At 50.3% G+C, this 19,164-nt stretch overlaps 1 protein-coding gene across 7 annotated transcripts in view; it reads left to right on the forward strand.

Moving 5' to 3' along the window:
* Positions 1 to 19,164, forward strand: part of SHROOM3 (shroom family member 3) — a 163,143-nt gene that overhangs the window by 142,551 nt on the left and 1,428 nt on the right. For 5 of the 7 annotated variants that reach the window (XM_032992466.2, XM_032992443.2, XM_032992482.2 and 2 more), the window contains 6 exons: positions 1,029 to 4,290; positions 7,371 to 7,447; positions 10,931 to 11,848; positions 12,906 to 13,424; positions 14,275 to 14,431; positions 18,689 to 18,961. In XM_032992466.2, coding sequence (XP_032848357.2) covers positions 1,029 to 4,290; positions 7,371 to 7,447; positions 10,931 to 11,848; positions 12,906 to 13,424; positions 14,275 to 14,431; positions 18,689 to 18,961 — 5,206 coding nt within the window. The remainder of the gene's footprint in view (positions 1 to 1,028; positions 4,291 to 7,370; positions 7,448 to 10,930; positions 11,849 to 12,905; positions 13,425 to 14,274; positions 14,432 to 18,688; positions 18,962 to 19,164) is intronic. The other 2 variants (XM_042796825.1, XM_042796827.1) reach the window with 2 other exon arrangements.

The following is a 19,164-nucleotide window of genomic DNA, read 5'->3' on the forward strand; positions in this document are numbered from 1 at the left end:
CATGCCTGCTTCCAGCTCTGAGCCTTGCCCTGCCACCCTTCGTGTGGGACAGCAGCCTTTCCTTTCCTGGTGCTTTCCTGTGGCTCTGCCAGGACAGCGCATGTAGTTGCACAGGGAATTAGAGAAAGGGATATCCAAGGGAGGGGAGCTGGGAACAGGGGGAAGAAAACTGAAATCCTCAGGCTATGCTCCCCAATCCTCAGTGTATTTGCTTGGATCTGGAAGGAGAGATTAGCCAGGGGAAACTCCACATAAATTCGTGAGGTGGAAAAAAGAGCCGTGGCTGGCGGAAGGAGCACCCTTCCCACTGATAGAAAGATCTCCGAATATCCTTCTTTTTGAACACATCTCTGGCAGCTGCGAGTCCCCTTTCCACGCGGGTTTATCTCAGAGCAGGTGCCAAAGTGTACCTGCACTTGCTGAGCTGCGTGAGGAGGCAGCTGTGAACACTTCCTGGGGCATTCTCAAACTATTCCTGCTGCTGCTCCTCCACTTGCCTACACACACACACACACGTATCTCTTCCCTGTCTTGTCAGTTTAGTTTTCTTGCAGCAAGCAAGCTATCCTTGGGACAGCTGAATTTCCAGGAAGCCTGCCAGGGCATAGCCTTCATCTCCATAAAAAGAAATGAAATGGGGAAAAAAGGAAAGAGATTAGATTCCCCCCAGAACGCCTCTCATGCTCCTCTCCTCCTCCTCGGTGGCGTCGGCACTCATTCAGCTTTCCAAGTGCTTTGGATAGGTTTGATGGGTGGGGTTGATCCTCCCTGGCTCCAGAGATGCACTGTCTTTCTGTCTGTACTTCCCTCCCACCCTTCTGTGGTAAATAAGAGCCATGTGTTGCAATGTCAGGCAGTTCCTCTTTGTGAACTGGGATGACTGCAACCAGGGGATGGAGTAAGGCCCAAATATGGGTTTTCAGCTGCACTTCTCAAAACTAAACATCTTGCTTCTGAGCTCACTTATAAGTTGTTGTGCTTCTCCTCTGCTGACAGTGGGTTTTTACTCTTCTCTCGCACTTCCCCAGCTCCTCAACCAGCGATCTCTCTGGCTATGAGCATGGCTATCTGAGGAGAAGTCCTGATCAGTACAGTTCCCGGGGCAGCATGGAGAGCTTGGACCACTCCTCCCCTGGCTACCACCCTTGTCACCTGTCCCCAGCCAAGTCCACCAACAGCATCGACCAGCTCTCCCACCTCCACAGCAAGAGAGACTCTGCCTACAGCTCCTTCTCCACCAACTCTAGCATCCCCGAGTACCCGGCTCCTCCGTTCAGCAAGGAGCACTCCTGCTCCACGGACAGCCCGCAGTCCCGAGGCGGCCTACAGGAGGGGATGAGGCAAGCTGACATCAGGTACGTCAAGACAGTCTACGACGCCCAGCGAGGGATCTCCGAGGAGTACGAGGTGAAGTCCTCCACCTTGCTGCCGAGCTGCGAGGCCCAGGCCTCGCTGGACGGTCACAGCCACGGCAGGCTCCACGGCTTCAGCCGCCACAACGCAGCTGCTTCCTGGGCGCAGCCAGGCCAGGGCTGCTCGGAGAGCAAGAGCCAGCCCCCCAAGGGACCTCCCTTGCCTCCCGCTCGCAGCGACAGCTACGCAGCGATCAGGCATCACGAGAGGCCCAGCTCATGCGCTGGCCTTGATCTCAAGCAGCCTGGTCGAACCCAGCCGAAAGGGGCCTGGCCTCTCCTTGCCAGCACCCTATCCCAGGGGCCGCTGCTGAAAACCCCCTTTGGAGAGGGACACCTGCACACCGTGGTGGAGAAGAGCCCAGAGAGCAGCCCCACCATGAAGCCCAAGCAGAGCTATTCCCAGCCAGCCCAGCCAGGGCAGCCCCTGCTGCCTACTGGTGTCTACCCAGTACCTTCCCCAGAGCCACACTACGCCCAGGTGCCCCAGCCTTCCGCGAGCAATAATGGGACGCTTTATCCAGCTCTGGCCAAAGAAAGTGGGTACTCTCCACCTCTTGCAGCCTCTTACGACAAGGCCGTAACCAGCAGCACCCTGGGCTTTGATGAGAACGGAAACCAAAGCACTACCAACAGATCAGCCGTCTTCTACCAGTCCCCAGCAGCTGAGAGAAAGCATGATGCCGCGGCAAAACTTCTCCAGCAAAGAACTCCTAGCACGGCAGGCCCAGAAGTCTGCCTGACCACGTTGAGAAAGGAGGAGCTGTTACCCCCTTACAAGGTAGCACACAGCAACCGAGAGACCCCAGGTACTGCACAGGCCCCCAGACACAGTTTTCAAGCTCCGCAGCCCCAGCTGAGGGATGGTGGTGAGAGAAGAACCCATTACCAGCCCAAAGAGGAGTGGACAGCTGAATCCCAGGAGGACAAAAATGGCAACGCGCAGATAAATGAGAGAGACGCTGCTGCTCACCACCAGTGGGGTCACAGCAAGGCCAGGCAGTATGGCTTCTCCTCCCTGCAGAACATCCCAGAGAGCTCCAGGAGGCAAAGCAGCTCCAAGCTAAAAGAGATGCAAGCAGGCGAGGGTTGTTCCAACACCAAACTGTCATTCCTGATCAGCAGCAGTAAAGAGGAGAAGGATCACAGGGGACAGGGGCACAAACAGTGGAGTGACGTGGACCCACAGACCTTTGCGAGGCAGGAGGAGGAGGGCACAAGCGCGACTCCGTTCCGTGCTGCCGAGCCAAAGTGCGAAGAGCCCCCTTCCCCGCAGCACCCAAAGGCCTCTGATTTTGGGAGGAGCCGGCTCAGCTCTAGCAGCACCCAAAGCTTTCCCTATGGCAAAGCAGACGCTGGCAAGCCCCGCTGCTCAGTGCTGGAGAAGGTCAGCAAGTTTGAGCAGCGAGAGCAAGGCGCTCACCGGCCCCAGAGCGCTGGCGTTCCCAGCTTCGGCCAGCACTACGGGCCGAGCAGGACGAGCCAGCCCCCCAGCGCCAGGTGCTCTCTGCACAGCCCGGAGGACATGCGGAGCAAGCTCCGCGAGCCTGGCCAGCTGCCCAGTGAGCCCGGCAGGGTCTCCAGCCCCTCTGTCAGGAACGGGAAGCTGGAAGAGGCTGACTGGCGGCCCATAGAGCTGCAGATGGTGGCTTCGGTGAAGCAGGGAAGACCCAGTGAATACTACAGCCCGTGTCCCGAAAATGAGGTGCAAATAAAGGCGGCTCAGCTGCTGAGGAGTAAAAGCACATTCCAGCTGGGAGGTGAGCCTGAGAAAGAGATCCTCTGGAAGGATAGTGTCCAGGATGCCCACGGGTCGCAGCTGGACACACCGTTTAACAGGGCCTACAGGAACAGCATTAAAGACGCTCAGTCCAGAGTGCTGAGGGCCACTTCCTTCCGTCGCATCAGCCCCCCGTTCGGAAGCACACCCAAGAGGACGACCCAGCGGCCTGCCTCAGCCCACGTGGGCATGAGGAGCACGGCGGCGTCTCCCCACACCCCGAAGGAGAGGCACAGTATCACGCCGACAGAAGGCAGCCTCTCCACCCTGGACTACGCCAAGACACAGCACATCTTGCGCATCAGGGGCCGGAAGCGGCTGACGGCAGAGCAGAAGAAGCGGTCTTACTCGGAGCCGGAGAAGATGAACGAGGTGGGCATCTCTGATGGGGACCCATCGCCTTTCTCCTTCCAGAAGAAAAACATCCATTTCGTCTTCCCGGAGAATACGGTGGCTGACCGGCGTAAGATCTTTGAAAGGGATGGCAAAGCTTCTTCCACAGCCAGCCTCTCCAAGCCGGAGCTCAAACAACTCCAGCAGAACGCCCTCGCCGACTACATCGAGCGCAAAACGGGGAGACGGCCGTCCTCGCAAGACGTCGGACTGCTGAGGGAGTGCTCCCACAGCTCCTACCTACAGGCAGGCGGCCCAGACAGCCAGAGCCTTTCCTCTGCCTCCAGCATGAATTCCCTCCAGGACCAGAACCTTTATCGCCGGAGAGAGTCTGTAGACCGGCTATCCAGGATGGGGCGGATATCTTCTACCCTTCCTCCTGGGCTCCTGGGCTGCTTTGATATGAGTGGAGATGAGAAGAGAACAGGGCGCCAGGACAGCTCGGTCACCAGCCGACCAAAACCGGAGAGGTGCTGGGATTACAGAGCCAAAACAGAGCTCACCAAAGGCACACAGACTGACCCCCTGGGCGTGCAGGGCCAGCCTCCCTATAGGAAGCAGGAGCAGGTCTTTGAAACACCCTCCACCACCAGGAAATCTGGGAAATCAGTGTCTGTGGAAGACTTGCTCGATAGGTACAACAACCAGGAAGTCCCTGTGCATATACGTTCCAGATCGTCTCCCACAGCAGATAAGAAACACCAGGTACGTGGAAACTGGGTCATGTGTGCAGGCAAGCAGGGCTCTCTGAACCAGGGAACGAGGCGGGATGTTGGAGGACAGGCTGATGTTCAGTCATGGCAATTATTCCATTGGTTAGACAGAGGTTAAATGCATGTTGAGATAGAGACATTTCATTGCCTTTAAATTACCAGGATGCTGTTTCAAACACCTGCTGGTGGGGTGCTGCTTTCTGTTCATCTTTCTTACTGCTGGGGCTATTTCGGGGATTTCAGGGATGTGGGGATTTCAGTGCATATGCTGAAGCGTGCGTGTGTTCTTGCTGCTCTGGACATCCCATCTGAGGTGTCCTGTTCTTACCTGTCAGCATCACTGGCGAAGCGCCTTTCTGGTGGGGTGTACCATTAAGGCTGTGATAACACTGTTGCTGCTGTTCTGCCTTAGCCTGCTCCCCTGGTGCAAAGTAGAGAAGATTAAAGGCTGCTTGAAATTGCTCCGGCTCCCACTGTGCCTGACAGTGCTGGGAAATGCTCAGCGGAGGCACTGCCAAGTAACCACTGTGTTTTGCCTCCAGCCCTGGAGGGAAACATTGCAGAAAAAACTTAGTGGAGACCCTGGCCACTCTTTCCATGTCCCCTGCTTGGAGGCTGGGAACATCACACTGATGTCACAAATGGGGAATTCGACTGACTCTGATGATCGTAAATAGTAGAAACAGGCTAACTTCTTAAAGAACAACTGCTCAGGCCAGCTCTTCAGCCGGCTGGAGTCTGTTCAGACCTATTTAGGTAACTGCAACTGGGCGAGCCGCACAGATTTACAGCAGTGGTGGGTCTGCTGCCCCATCCCCATCTCCACGCCAGGCTCCATTCATCACGGGGAGAGGGAGGAAACAACCAAAATGTGTGGACAAGCTCCTCGCTCCAAATAGTCTGAGTGTTTGGACAGTCTGGCATATTTACAAGGCAGCTGAGATCCAGGACATCTCCGTCTACTCTTGCACTTGCTACTGGCCCAGAACAGACTATCTAGGTGCAACAAAGTGGTACTGAGTCAAGTAACATAAAGGAGGCTCTGGGCAGTGTCTCCCAGAAACAGGCCAAACCAGGGTGTGGGAGAAGGGAGCCGTCCATCCCAGATTTGTTGTATGCCTCATTCTAAATGTCCTCCCTCGACGGACCACAGATCCCACGCTACATTTTTAAATAGAATTAAAAAAGCAGCTTGTGAATATCAAGTGACCGGAATGCATTTCCATAACCACGGCTGTCTCACCCCATCATCAGTATTTTTCCACACCAGACAGGCATCAGGCTCATCTGTGCAATTTTGTCACGCTTGCTGATCATGAAGTCTTGCGTTCAGTAAGAGGACAGTCCTTAAGAAAGTATTAGGGTGAAGGCCAAGCTACGACTCTTTCTCTGCCTCCCAGAACAGCCAGAGCGGCAACAAAACCAGAGAAAAATCACTGAAATGTACTTTTCAATGACAGGTTGGATGATGAGCAGCCCTGGTTTGTCTTTAGCCAGTCCACTCACTCGGGCACGGGACATACAGGGAGGTTCTTGGGATCTTTATTTCCCCCTTGCTGGCTCATTTTAAATCTTGCATACGTTCAGAAGCCAAACCAGAGTTTCTGCCTGTTGGAAGCTGGCTTGAGGAAGACGATGAACAGCACTGCAGGCCTGCTCACAGGATCTTAGTTCAAGTGTAGAAGAAGGGAGAGCCCTTACTGCTGTTTCCCAGAGTGCTTTAGCTGTACCCACTTCCAGAATGAGGATTCAGTCCCATAGGCAGCAAGGCACTTACATCCTAATGCAAGAAAGCATGTTTGACTTCCAACATATACACCAATCCATAAATGTCTGTTTGAAATGGCAGTATATGTTTAAGTGCTCTCTTAATTAGGTTTGTTTCTGATCTGTCTCCAATATGAAACCACAGCTATAAAAGTGGAGGACAAAGCCAAAGCAACAGGGTGATTTTTAATTTTGTTTTGGCCTTTTCAGAATTTTTTTTTGTGGAAAATGTTTATTTCCAGTTTAGCAGCAGACTTCGCTGCCTCGCTGTATGTTTTTCAGGTCCTTGTGTACAGTGTCTAATGTTCTTTCAGGCTGCCTATAAATCACGTTGCAATGTCACGGTAGGAATTTGTTTAAAGTCATAAAGAAATTGATAGCCATGTGGAATTACTAGCTCTCGGCCTTCAGAACGCATTCTCAGCCTTCCTTCCTCTCTGCTTTTTCAGTCTGTCTCAGCCTGCATATATCCCAGCTCCTGGACTCCTAAATCAAGATCTGCACTTACCCTCTCTCTGCAGCAACACTGACTGAAAAAGCGAATTACTAAGAGTGTGGGGAAGGGAGCACTGGAATGTTCTCTGATTGAAAAATCATATGGGAGAAAATCTTCAAAAACAGGCTGAGGATTTGCTTTCATGTCTTATAATACTATATTAGTAGATAGTAATAGTAAAAGGTGTCCTGTGGTGGGAGCTCTAGGGCAGAGAGTGATCTTCAGAAAGGTATTTCAGCTGCAAAACTTAATCTGGTTTCAGCTGACATAAATGCCTAAAGAGGAGGTAGTTCCTGCGCTTTGGTTTGCAAAAGAACCAAGTGCCAGCCTCTGTGATGTTTTTCAGCACCTCTGCCTGTGGCTGGAGCTTCCAGCCTTTGTGGCATTCAGCATCTCTGCAGCCTCTCAGTCCTGTTCTGGCACTGGACTTGGGCACAGACTGTGTGCTGTTTAGCTTCCCCTGCTAAGGCTGCTTCAGTGATGTCTCAGCTTCTTGCCTGCACGTAAAACAGGTGAACGCCCAGGTCCCACTGATACCATCAAGCATGTTTCTAGAATAAGCAAGGACTTGCTGAGAGGTTTTACAAAAATATTTATCTGAATAAGTCTGCCTGTTGGTTCGCCATCCATCCAGAGACAGGTAGACAGGGCCTCTAGGCAGAAGTAGGGTGCTGGAGAGCAGTACGCCACGCTAGAGTTTTCCTCCCATCTGTATATGGCACATGTGCTCTCTGCTTACGAGGAAGCATCAGTGTTTTGTCATTTTGTGTTGCTTTCTGCTTGCTGCTAATACTGTCTTTGCACTCCAGGACCTGCTGAGAAGGGAAAGCAGTGAATTTGGCCCCATGGTGAGAGATCCTTTCTATGTGGTCAGCGCAGGAGCCAGGTAGGTATACATTCATGTCCCCTTTGTCACTGCAGGATCAGCTCTTGCCATCCTGCTGCCCACGGCAGTTGTCATGTGTTGTCTGTGTAAACAGATGGATCGTGACAAACTGGAGAAAGCTTCTGCACGGACACAGTTCTAGGCGTGCTGTGCGCAGCAGAGTTAGGAGGAGTAAGTTTTTGTGAGCTTTTCTTTTCACTATAGACATTCATTCACTAGCAAGTCCTCCTCATGCCACCCTGAAGCATGCTTTTGCAGCAAATTTCCAGTTACCTAACTTCCAAAATGTGTTTGATCAGCTGTTAGAACTCACATCCAGATGCCATCATAGCTGACGGATTCTAAAGGAAAAAATACCTTGATGTCCCACTCTGTCTGGTTTTCTCCAGTCCAGGATGTTGCCTCCCCAAAAGCAGGGGAACATTCGGCTGGACTAAAACCAGGAGATTTCATTTATCTTACTGAATTGAGCACTTGAGTTTAGGCTGCTTTCCTTTGTGCAGGCAGGATATTTGCTCCACAACAGGGGAGAGAAATATGTTTTTAAAAATAGAAAAGTGTAATCATAAAACTCAAAGTATTAGGACTTACGTAACTATCCACTTAGCAGTGGATTGTTTGAAGTTAACTAGAACTGAAGTTGATCTTGCTGTATTTACATTTAAATAACAAATAGATGCTTGCCCTAAGTTCCGAGTGCCCAAACAGCTAACTCATATTACAGTAAAAACCATCAAGAGGGACTAAAATAATTATTCACAAAGGAGCTCTGTTTCTTGCTAACTTGCAGTAAATGTCAACCCACTCTGTTGTCACAGTGGGAGTTAACACTGCTGTCTCCAAAGGTTTCACCAGGCAGCTCTGGGTCAGGGAGCGACAGCTAGAAGTAGAGGAAGGCATCTAGTCTAGCTGGATCTTACTTCTGACTGGCTGGCCATTTTTGCCCCTAAGAAGACATAAATGTTGTTTTAGAGGGACTCGGTCTGCCTTCAGGCACATCCTTTTATGATTATTTAAAACATACCCGTTTACTTTGATTTGGAATAACTTTTTCCATTTTTTTTCCTAAGAGAACAATACAGCTGTTTTAGTTCATCCTGCCTCCCCATTTCTTCTAGAGATGGCATTTCATCATTCTTCTCAATAACTACTTGCAGCTTCCTTTTTGTTTTTTTTACCCTCTCAACCTATTTTCCAAGTAACGGGATTGAACACCCAGGCTGAAAACAAGTTTATTGGGGCACAAAATGTAGGTTTCTCACTTCCATGCTTCACTGCACAAAGATTATCAGTATTAACTTAAGATTTTTATGATGATTCTGCTGCATAGGCATCCTGCACGCTCTGCAAGCACATTTCTTCTGGGAGATGTGATGTTGCTTTCCCTTCTGGATCAGAATTGGATTTCCCAAAAGGTAGAACAAAAGGATGGGAGAAAACAGCAAAAAGCCCTTGGCTCTGAGGACACAGGGTCCCACTACACAGGCTGAAAATCACTCCCTACAGGCCTCAGCTGCTGAGTGATTTTTCTCACGCTACTGCACCTGAAATAACCTAGAAGAGAATGGGTGTGAGTTCTGGAAGCCTGAGGGCTCTGATCGTGTGCTGCTGAACCTTGCAGAAGTTTTACATTTAACTCCCAGTGAGAACAAGATCTGATCCCTCTGCAGAGCAAAAGGGACAGGTAGACCAGGGCCTTACCCATGTGTCAGTGATTCACAGAAAGAGTCCCACTATTAGGACACTGTTGAATGTTCCCCTGCCCACAGTGAGAGAGTATTTCACAGTCTGGTTCATATGGGATCATTGTAGCATCTTTAATCCACCCCTTAAGAGACGCAGTCTTTATCTGTCCTGTGATTGCCCACTCAAACCAGCCAGTCTTCTGGCCAGGCCTCTCACATCTAACCACCACCATCCTATTGCCGTCTGCAGCGACTTCGCACGCGGGCCCTTCGGGGAAGGCAGTAGCAGGCAGTAGGAATTATTCTTCTAGGTTTCCCTGGGACACAGCTGCTTAATGTGCTGGAGGGGACATGGGACCATCCCCACCGCCTCTCTTGCTCAAGGAGGAAAACTGTGAATTTACGGAAACCCTGGTCAGCAACCACTTGATCCGGTCACGCGTGCTCCAGGTGTCATACGCTAGCTGTCTCGTAAGCGCTGTTGGAAACGGTTGTTGCTCCACCAGTTTTAGAATCCACAATTGCTTCCACAGTAGGAGAGATCTTTCAACTAGAGAATTACAATCTGGTTTTTCTGACAAACACGGAGCATCTGAAAAGAATACACATTGCTACTGTCCAGGGACCACAGACAATACCAAGAGCAGTCTGTCTGGGAAGTTAACCCACTCCCAGGCAAAGACTGACAAATTCTATTCTCAGTTACACCAGAATAAAGCTGGAATGACCCATGGCTTTGAGAGAGTTATTCTTAATTTGTATCGGTACATCTGAGAGCAAATTTGGGGCCCAAGTCTCAAACATCACAGATTGGCAGCATTGGATTATTTGAACAATGCATCTCAAGAACAGAAAACATCCTGGCAGTGGAGCTTTGTTGTATCTTATTGTTTTATGGTATGGCCTCGTGTTTTTAGGCCATCATCTCTTGCCTCTACTAGCGGTATTATTACTGCTCATTTTGTTTTCCGGCTAAATAGCCATACAGGCAAGTAGGTTTGGCCACGTATTCTGAGCAGGATCCTCACTTCAAAGGCCAGACACCGTTTCTCAGACTCACATGAGAACATCTTAAAAGACCTGGAAGGAATAATTTAATCTTCTGGCTTTGCAGCCTTAACATCTGTTTGCAGTTGAAGTGTATTGGCTTTGGTTTTTGTAACACCTGTCTATTTGAGTGGAGCTCTTTTCTTCTAACAGGATTCCAAAGTCATAAGAGCTTTTTTTTATTTTTCTCCACAGTCAAAATAGTGCATTTTGGGGCCTCACTTTGTTCTCTGAGACAGTTGAATCATTTTAATGGCACTTTTCCAAAAGGAACAGATAATTTTAGGAGAAATTTTGTCCCATAAAGCTGAAATTACCAGCAACTGAGAAAGGAGTTTGATGATAGATAATGTCAAGTAGTCTATCTTACAGCAGTTGCTACTAGCCCCATCTGTAACAAATTCAAAGCAAGGCTGGAAAGGAAGCTAGGCGCTTAGGTTTTCCTAAAATTTTTTCTATTAACTGACTGCTGTGATGTTGCTACCTGCGTGCGTATGTGTGTGTGATCTAGCACACACTGAAAATGATGGGATGTGGTGAGTGGGAATGGATCTGGCTCTGTGTCCCTGGCATGAGCAGACTGGATTTTACTACCAGTTTCAAAGCACAACTGCACCTCACCCAGATCAGCAGGCACTGACCCAGGCCTCTGATACGGTTGCGTAATTTGCTCATTAAGGAGGTGCACAATAGCTTTTCTGGCTCATTGGTTAATTATTAATCTTATTGTGGTCTGTCTCTTGGTATTTAGGTCTTTCAACAAGAAAGAAAGAAGCCACTCAGAAAAAACAGCGTTCTCAAACTATTATCCCCATCCTCACCACAGCAGCGAGGTTGTCGCCGGGTCCGCCACACTGACCGAGAACCACAAGCTCTCAGAACTTTCCAGGCCAGATAGCAGGACTTCTGCATTTGTCCCATCCCCAACAGAGGCAAGGAGTCACTATCCTGAGCAAAAGCAAGGCTTTAAACCCTTGTTCCTTAACCTTGCTCCTTCTGGATCTGGCCAGTCCTCCCCTAATACGCCCACCCAGACTCCCTCAGACTTCCAGGGTGCAGGTGATGGCCAGGCTGCGAGGCAGCACCATGCCAAACGGGATGCTGGTCCCCCTGAGGGCAACGGTAATATTCAGGCCCAGCCTTTGGATGCTGTCCAGGATAGATCCCCAGAGACTCCTGCAGAAGAAATGATGTGGAGAAGGAAAGCTGGGCTGCTTCACAGATCCCTCCCACCCAAAGTGGTGTGGGCTCATTCCGTCAAAGACAATAGCTCTCCGAGGGCTGCCGTGTCTCCTCCAGCCGCTGGGCCAAAGTTCTCCCCGAGGTGGCAGTCCCCGCCGACACAGAGCAGCACTTCTTCTGACCCAGAGACTCCTTCTCCCCAGGGGACAACCCACCTCCGGATCTCAGAGTCGGGCCTGCAGCTCACGCCCCCGCCATCGCTGCAGGATGAGGAAGACGACGAGGTTTTTGTCATGCCTTCCCAGCCCGGTGTCGTTGCTCCACCCTTCTTGCCCCCACTGCCATCCCATCCTCTTCCCGAGCTGAGCTCTTGCGCTTCTGCAAACCGCCGGGAGGAATTCCCACCTCCTCCCCCACCGCTGGTGCTCGAGGGGAATGGGGCAGCTGGAGAGAAATCCACCAGGCTCTCGGAGGAAGCCAAAGCGAGGTAAGAGAGAGCTGTAACGCAGCGCCTCGGGCGCTGTAGGGCCATATACAGTAAGATATGCAGGGCTCCAGACAAACGGGACTGAGCTCTGTGTGCGGCGACTTGCCGAGGAGCGCACACGTTTATAAGGGCAGGGGGACGGACGGACAGACTCGCTTTGCTCACTAGGCTTTGCTGGCTGCCAAGAGCGTTGCCAAATGACGTGGCCGGGGCAGGGCACAAAGCAGGAAGGCAAAAAGCTTTGTGGCCCTTCAGCAGATGCACTGGCAGGTGCTGAGCCAGCAAGGCAAGGGGGTTTTCGGGTGAGAAACTCTCCTGCTCTCCCTCTCCCTGCAGTTACCCTATAGATTTCAGTGGGGTTGCTTCTTCCTCGCTCCAGCATGAAGGGTTAAAGTGGCTGCTGACTGCTTCCAGTTACTGGTTTTTGAGAGAGAACTATGAAAATCCATGATGGTTTTTCCAAACAGTTAGAGTTTCCCAGAATACATTTTAGACCTGGCACAAAGCAATGCTGTTATGAAACAGTGACCATCTGCCAAGAAGTGACAACACAAATATGTCCCAGTCACACTCTATAGTGAATTTTTCCTGAAGGATAGGACTTTGGGCTAGGTGCCCAGCTGGTTTAACTCGGCACAGCTTCCCTCGCTCCCAATTTGCTGCTCTGATTTCCACCCGGGAAGAATCTGGCTAGGGCTGTGGTAGTGGCTGGCTTTTCCAACATGAAAAGGACAAATGAGTATAGGCTGCTCAGGATGGTGCTCCCAGGCAGTGAGATGCAATGTCCCCTGCCTGAGAGCAGAAAACAAAGTGACTTGTCGCTCACATCTTCTTTCTGTGTTGGAACAACAAAACAGCAGTGTCCAGGTTGAGGAGACAATATGCTCCTGGTGCCAGTAGCTTCATACTGTGGGCCTTTCCGTGTTGAAATGAGAAATAAGACACAAAAATAAGTGAGAGAGAAGGAAAACTTACTTGTCTTAGACTTTCACCATGTGTTCACAATTGTCCCGTGTGGTAAATTTATCTTCATCTCACAGAATTTTTCTGTCCATAGCAGCTTCAAAAGCTTTCCCAAAGCCCTGGCTGAGAGGGAGATAACAGGGTTGGGCACCAGTATGGGTGAAAATCATTGGCCCATCTCACCACCTGTGTCAAAGAGGACTAGCTCTCCATCTGCTGTGGATAAGCAGCACCAGTTACCTGCTTCTTCTGAAGGGCCTCAAAGTGCTGATAGACAGCCCATAACTCAACCTGAAGGTGACCACAGAGAGCCAGCGGTCATCGCTGGAGAGTCAGAAGACAGCAGCCTGGACTCCGGGATACTCAGCACAGCACCCCCAGCGAAGACAAAGAAAAAGACTCCAGAGGATATTAAGTCAGAGGCTCTAGCAAAAGAAATTGTCCATAAAGACAAGTCTCTGGCTGATATCCTGGATCCAGATTCCAAAATGAAGACAACCATGGACTTAATGGAAGGGCTTTTCCCCAGTGGAACCAGCTTGCTGAAGGAGAACAACATGAAAAGGAAGATGACGCAGAAGAAAGCTGGCAGGGCAGCCGCTGAAGATGACACGTAAGCACTGCCTGTTTGGGTGGTGGGCTCCCGTCGCGGCAGAACTCGCCGCTCGCTTGCTTTGAAGGACAAGCCTGTGCTGAATTTTGCTGCATCTGTATAGGCGGGTGCAGGCGGAGAGCGAGTATGTCGGTTGCCAGGCATGAGGACTGGCAGGGCATTTCTGAATGCCCTTTCTCAGGTGTTCGGCTGCGTGCGTGGCCTTGAGCTCCCCTCTCCGGGCTGTGTGTGATGCTGAGCTTGGTAGCAGGGCAGGAAGTGAACCATCTCTGGAGATGTTATTTGGTTTTTCTATCTTAACCTTTGTAAACTGAAGTGCTTCAGTCCAAAGCACAGTAACAGAGATAGGAGAGTAAAATCAGGACCAAAACAGTGGCAGGCAGAAAGATAATGAGGCCAAATTTTGGAAGGAGGGATGGGGACACCTGTTTATTACAGGGGGAGGCAAAGATGAGCCCAAGTCCTCCAGTGTGGTTTTTTAAAGATAGAAACTCCCAAGTGGCAGCTAGACAGCCATATAGAAATAAGTGGTAATGCATTATGCCAGATCAGATGGTCAGTCTAGCCATCACCAGCTCAGCCATGCTGGTTTACCTTCAGCATGCATCTGATCCTGTATAGAGTTTTCAACCAGTCAACATTTAAAGAGAGCAGCAGTGCTGTTCTGCCCAGGGGAGATAGGAAAGCAGCTGACATGCACCCTCCGATGGCAAGAATCAGCCATTTCCTTTGTGGCTGTTACTGTTCCCAGTAACACTGGGAAGGTACCAGAGGGAGTGCTGGAAAACCATGGATCTTGGCATGGGAAAAAGTCAGGCTCGGACTGAACTCCTCCTTTTTCTTCACTGAGATGTAGGAGAGAAGAAAAGGAAGCTCCTGTAACCCTGGTCACCTGTCCTGCTTATTACAGCGTTTCTGCACCCAAAGCAGAGCTGCTGAATAAAATCAAGGACTTGCCAGAAGAAGTAGGTGAGGAAGAGGAGTTGCTGGACATCAATGAGAAGAAGGTAAGTTCAGCACACGCCACCATTTGCTGGTTACATTCCTGAAATAATAATAAGCCCTAACGTAAAGTGCATTTCTATCTGATGTCAGCTTTTGGCAGCCCCAAGTTGTGTGGGGGCTGGGTGCATTTAGGCCACCTGTGAAGCTTTGTTAGGGTGACCCAGATTGAATGAAGAGAGCTAATCGGAGTACTCACTGCAAATCTGAGTGCAGGTCTTGCACAACCCTGAGGCGGGCCTGTATTATGCCAAATGCTGAGCGTACAGGTTGTAAGAGGCAGTCTCTGTCCCATGGCAAGGAAGGAAAAGGGAAGTGAAGTGACTTGAGCAAGGACTTCAGGCTGAGAGAGTTGGGAGTGTTCAGCCTGGAGAAGAGAAGGCTCCGGGGAGCCCTTCGAGCAGCCTCCCAGGGCTTAAAGGGGGGACAGGGAAGGTGGGGAGGGACTCTGGATCAGGGGGTGCAATAATAGGATGAGGGGTAACTGGTTTAAACTGTCAGAGGGCAGATTTAGGTGAGCTCTAAGGCAGAAATCCTTCCCTGTGCGGGGAGGGAGGTGCTGGCCCAGGGTGCCCAGAGCAGCTGTGGCTGCCCCCTCCCTGGAAGGGTTCAAGGCCAGGTTGGACAGGGCTGGGAGCCCCCTGGGCTGGGGGAAGGGGGCCCTGCCTGGGGCAGGGGGTGGCACTGGGGGGGCTTTAAGGGCCCTGCCAACCCAAACCAGTCTGTGGTTCTGTGATTTGATAAGGACAGCTGGGGTTAGAAAGAGGAACAGAGTCCAGCTAGTGACTGCTCTGAGTGCATGAGGTTTCACCCTAGGATTTCCCTCTTCAATTAAGCCAATTCACCCATTTTACCTTCTGTCTGCACTCACTGCCGCCAAAGAAACATTGGTTGCTCTTTTTTCCCCACACTGTATTGTTTCACTGACCTGCTGAAAGCCTTGTGCACCTCAGCAGCTCAGTCAGTACAACCTCGATATGATGACTTGGGTGGGAGGAGAGCAGAGCAGGAGAGGAGGAATCGTTTTCCTCTCTTATTGCAGCTACATTTGGCTGAGGAATGGCCCCTGCAGTTCTTGCTGTAGGCTTGGGTGGTCTGTCTTCCAGGGCTTTTGCAGGGCCTTCTAATTTGTCCTGGTGGTTGTTTCCCGTTGGTTACCTGGTAATTACAGACATGTTGCAAAGCTCACAAATCCCAAGAAGCCACAGGCAGGTACTCGCCTGTCTCTGCCTCCCTTCGCACACCTACTACCTTCATGTCCAAAGCAGCTGTGCCTGCCTGTAAGTTTAAAACATCCTACATTGCACTGGACCGAGTAGCACAGCCCATAGCTCATGCTGTTTGTGCAACAGCAGACTTTAAACATACTGTAGGATACAACTATTTGTGCAAGCCCCATACGCTGTAAATATACTACTTATTTCTTCCTGCGCTGAAATCAAGCATGGATTTAAAGAAAGGCTCCCAAACTCAGCCTCTCTGTCAAAGCACAGAGAATTCATGTCTCTCTAGCACGTTTTCTCTCTGGGTCCTCTCTCCCATGCCAAGTGTAAAAAAGCAGAGAGAAGACACGAGGCTGAGTGATGTTTGTGAGTATGCAATTTGTCCTGCCGCTCTGACTTGGAGAGCTCACCTCTCTTTTTCATGTTGCCTTATGGTTTCTGTTCTCAGCTTTTATCTGCTAGGCAAAATCTGCTCCCTACCAGGCTTTAATGCAATGACAGCCGGAATGGGACCTCCATCCAAGTGCTCTGTAACACAAATTGTGAGTACTAAGTGAGTACATGAGCCCTATTCTGGGGAGCATTTGAGGTGCAAGTAGGACCCTGTCAAGCTATCAGACCAGGCCTCTGGAAAGGGTTAGAGACACTCACCGTGCCTGCCATCTCTTCCTCCTGTGGTCCTGCACAGATCCTGGGTAGGAAGTCTATACAGACAGATCATGCATGTGCCACAAATCAAAAGCATCTGCCTGAGGCCTTTGTCTGCTCCTTTAATTATCTGCCCCGAGCCATTGGTTGTAGAGCACCCAGCTCGGAAGGTAATCGGAGCCCCTGCCATGTCTGTAGCAGTCGATTGATTCTTGGGGTGCTGTTCACTTCAAAACCAGCAACCCGCTTATACCAATGTGAAAGGTAGGCAGGGATTAAACAAGACGAGGGTGCTGCTCCAAGGAGTTGGGGACGTGCCGCAAGCATCTGGCAGGCTTGCGAGTAGATGTAAGCCTGCCGTGGAGGACAAGTCCCAGGCCTCAAAGGTTACATTTGCATGGAAAACCAGAAGTAGATGGGAGTGATTATGCCCAGACAGCAAGATCTGCCTGGCATGTTTGTTCATGGTCTGTGTGAAAGAGCATTTGCATAGGCAATATCTGAGAAGGCAGCTACTCCGAGAGGTCATTTGGATAAACTAAGCTCATTTCCATTATAAGTATGCAAAGGAGCTATATTGGTTGGCACTTGGGATCACGGGAGAGTCACTGATTAATGAACACAAAGCAAGTATTTCGCAGTCCCTGTCCTGTAGGTTGGAGGGCAGGTCTGCACCTTGAGCAAAGCTCCTGGAGCAGGGAGGAACAACTGCCAGTTCTGAGCAGCTCGGTCCTCCTGAAAACCTGTCGAGGTTAATGCCGGACCTCGTGTCCAGCCCAAGGGGTCCTGCTGTAGAGTTTTCCCTGGCATTGTAATCTTTGAAGATGGATCCATTCTTTTGCTCCTCGGGATTTGGTCCAGCAGTCAACTGGTGAGGATCTCTGATCTTTCTTTTGAAGGTGGCGTTAGCGTCATAGGCACAGGGAAGGGCAAGTGTTGGTTCTTGTCTCTGGGTGCTCCCTGTCCTACTGAGGGGAGAATCCAAGTAAAGGCGTTTTGGTTGTTCCTTGTCCTAGCAGGTGGGATTTAGTACCACCTCTGCTGTCCTCTCCCCCTGAACTACCCTGCTAACAAATGGTGCAACTTAGTCATTCCATCGTAAGCCTGGAAGCTGTCGTTTGTTTTAAGAGAATATTACTCGCATTTTGTTCAGCCTTTGCATACATGTGGGAGCTGACAGCAGGGGGTAGTGCAGCCGCCAGCCCTCGCCCTCCAGAGGATGCAGGCAGTGTACCATCTAGTGGTGTCTGGCTGAAGGGTGCTGTTAGCTTCCCGGCTGCCAAACCAGCCTTTGAAAGACGGAGAGGATATTTTCAGGCAACTTTGTGATTTATTTCTATTTCATCCTGCAGCACTTGTACACAGAGTAGACTAGTGTACATGTAATGGTGCCTCAGCAGCGCATAAACTGAAGAGACTGAAAATACCTAGAGCTTTTCCTGCTCTCTGCTCTCAGTCCTGAGTAAATGGAAGCAAGAATTGCAAGCCGCAGGCCATAGACTTCTGCTTTTGCATATGCCTTTCCCCTAAATCCTAACAGAAAATAGGATCTCCAGCACATGTGCAGCACTGCTCTTTCTGGAGTAACTGAACCCTGGGGGCCTCCTTTTCTTCAGCAGTGAAACCGTTGCTGGCATTTTCACAGAATGGGTGTGTGCCCTCGCTGTCTTTGCTCAGTCCCAAAGTAAATTTAGAGCGTGTTTGGTGTAAATGCTTGCTTGATGCCCCACTGTGTGAGGCAGTGCCTGCACAAGCAGGGAGTTTTGGTCACAGTTGGATTTGAGGTTTGCAACCTCAACACTGAGGTGGCTGAGTAAGAAGTCAGTAGTTTCAGGGTACTATAGGAGGGGGAAATACATAGCAATCCCTTCTGTCTTGCTAAGCAGTATGTAACTAGCAAGCGTCCGCTCAGGCTCCTGTCATGCCATTAATACAACTTAAATTAATCTTTCTGCCAGTTGTTTTGTAGAGTTCTGGGTTGTAAAAAATATAACATCCAAACAAGAAGTTTCAGGCTGGGGCAGGGAATGGGGAATAGGCAGGAGATTCAGCTGTAGTTCTTTTCACTCAGAGACTTTAAAGAACCTATATCTTTCAGAGGTAGGTAGCTAGGTACCAGAATATGGTACACCAACTCAGATGTGTCTTTTATACATGGTCACTGATGGTAGAAGAGATATCTTCATGCAATCTGATTGGGTACGCAGATTATCACCTAGATGGGGAATTTCAGAGTTTTCTCTGTTTCCTCCTTAATGTCTTCTTTGTCAGCTGTTGCTGACTTGACCCCACTCCTCGGGAACTGTAGCCGTGTCCTCTTGTTGTCATCATCCGTATGACCAGGGTGATCATGGTAATGACTGATGTGGCAATGTGTTTCCCTTCTGACAGGCTGAGCTCATCGGGAGCTTGACCCACAAACTGGAAATCCTGAAGGAAGCCAAGGAGGGCCTGCTTGCAGATATTAAGATGAACAATGCTCTTGGAGAGGAGGTGGAGCTGTTGATCAGCAAGCTATGCAAACCTAACGAGTTTGACAAGTACAAGATGTTCATTGGTGATTTGGATAAGGTGGTGAACCTCTTGCTCTCCCTCTCGGGACGCCTGGCCCGTGTAGAAAACGTTCTGAGTAGTCTGGGGGAAAATGCCAACAGCGAAGAGCGGGTACGTATCTGCACAGCCATAGCGTCTCGGCCTTTTTCAGGGTGCAGGACAGCAGCAGTCGCAAGAACATGCTTGTGTAAGCTAGGACCTCCAAAGGCTCGCAGGGAGGCAGGTGTCTGCTTATGTATAAGCAGTAGTAAATGTGGTTCTGCCCTTGGGAGTCTTGGTCCCGGTTCGTATAAATGTCTCGGATCCTGCTGCTT

The sequence above is a fragment of the Tyto alba genome, unplaced genomic scaffold (genome assembly GCF_018691265.1).
Source record: "Tyto alba isolate M040663 unplaced genomic scaffold, T.alba_DEE_v4.0 Super-Scaffold_23, whole genome shotgun sequence".
In the NCBI taxonomy this organism is placed as follows: Eukaryota; Metazoa; Chordata; class Aves; order Strigiformes; family Tytonidae; genus Tyto; species Tyto alba.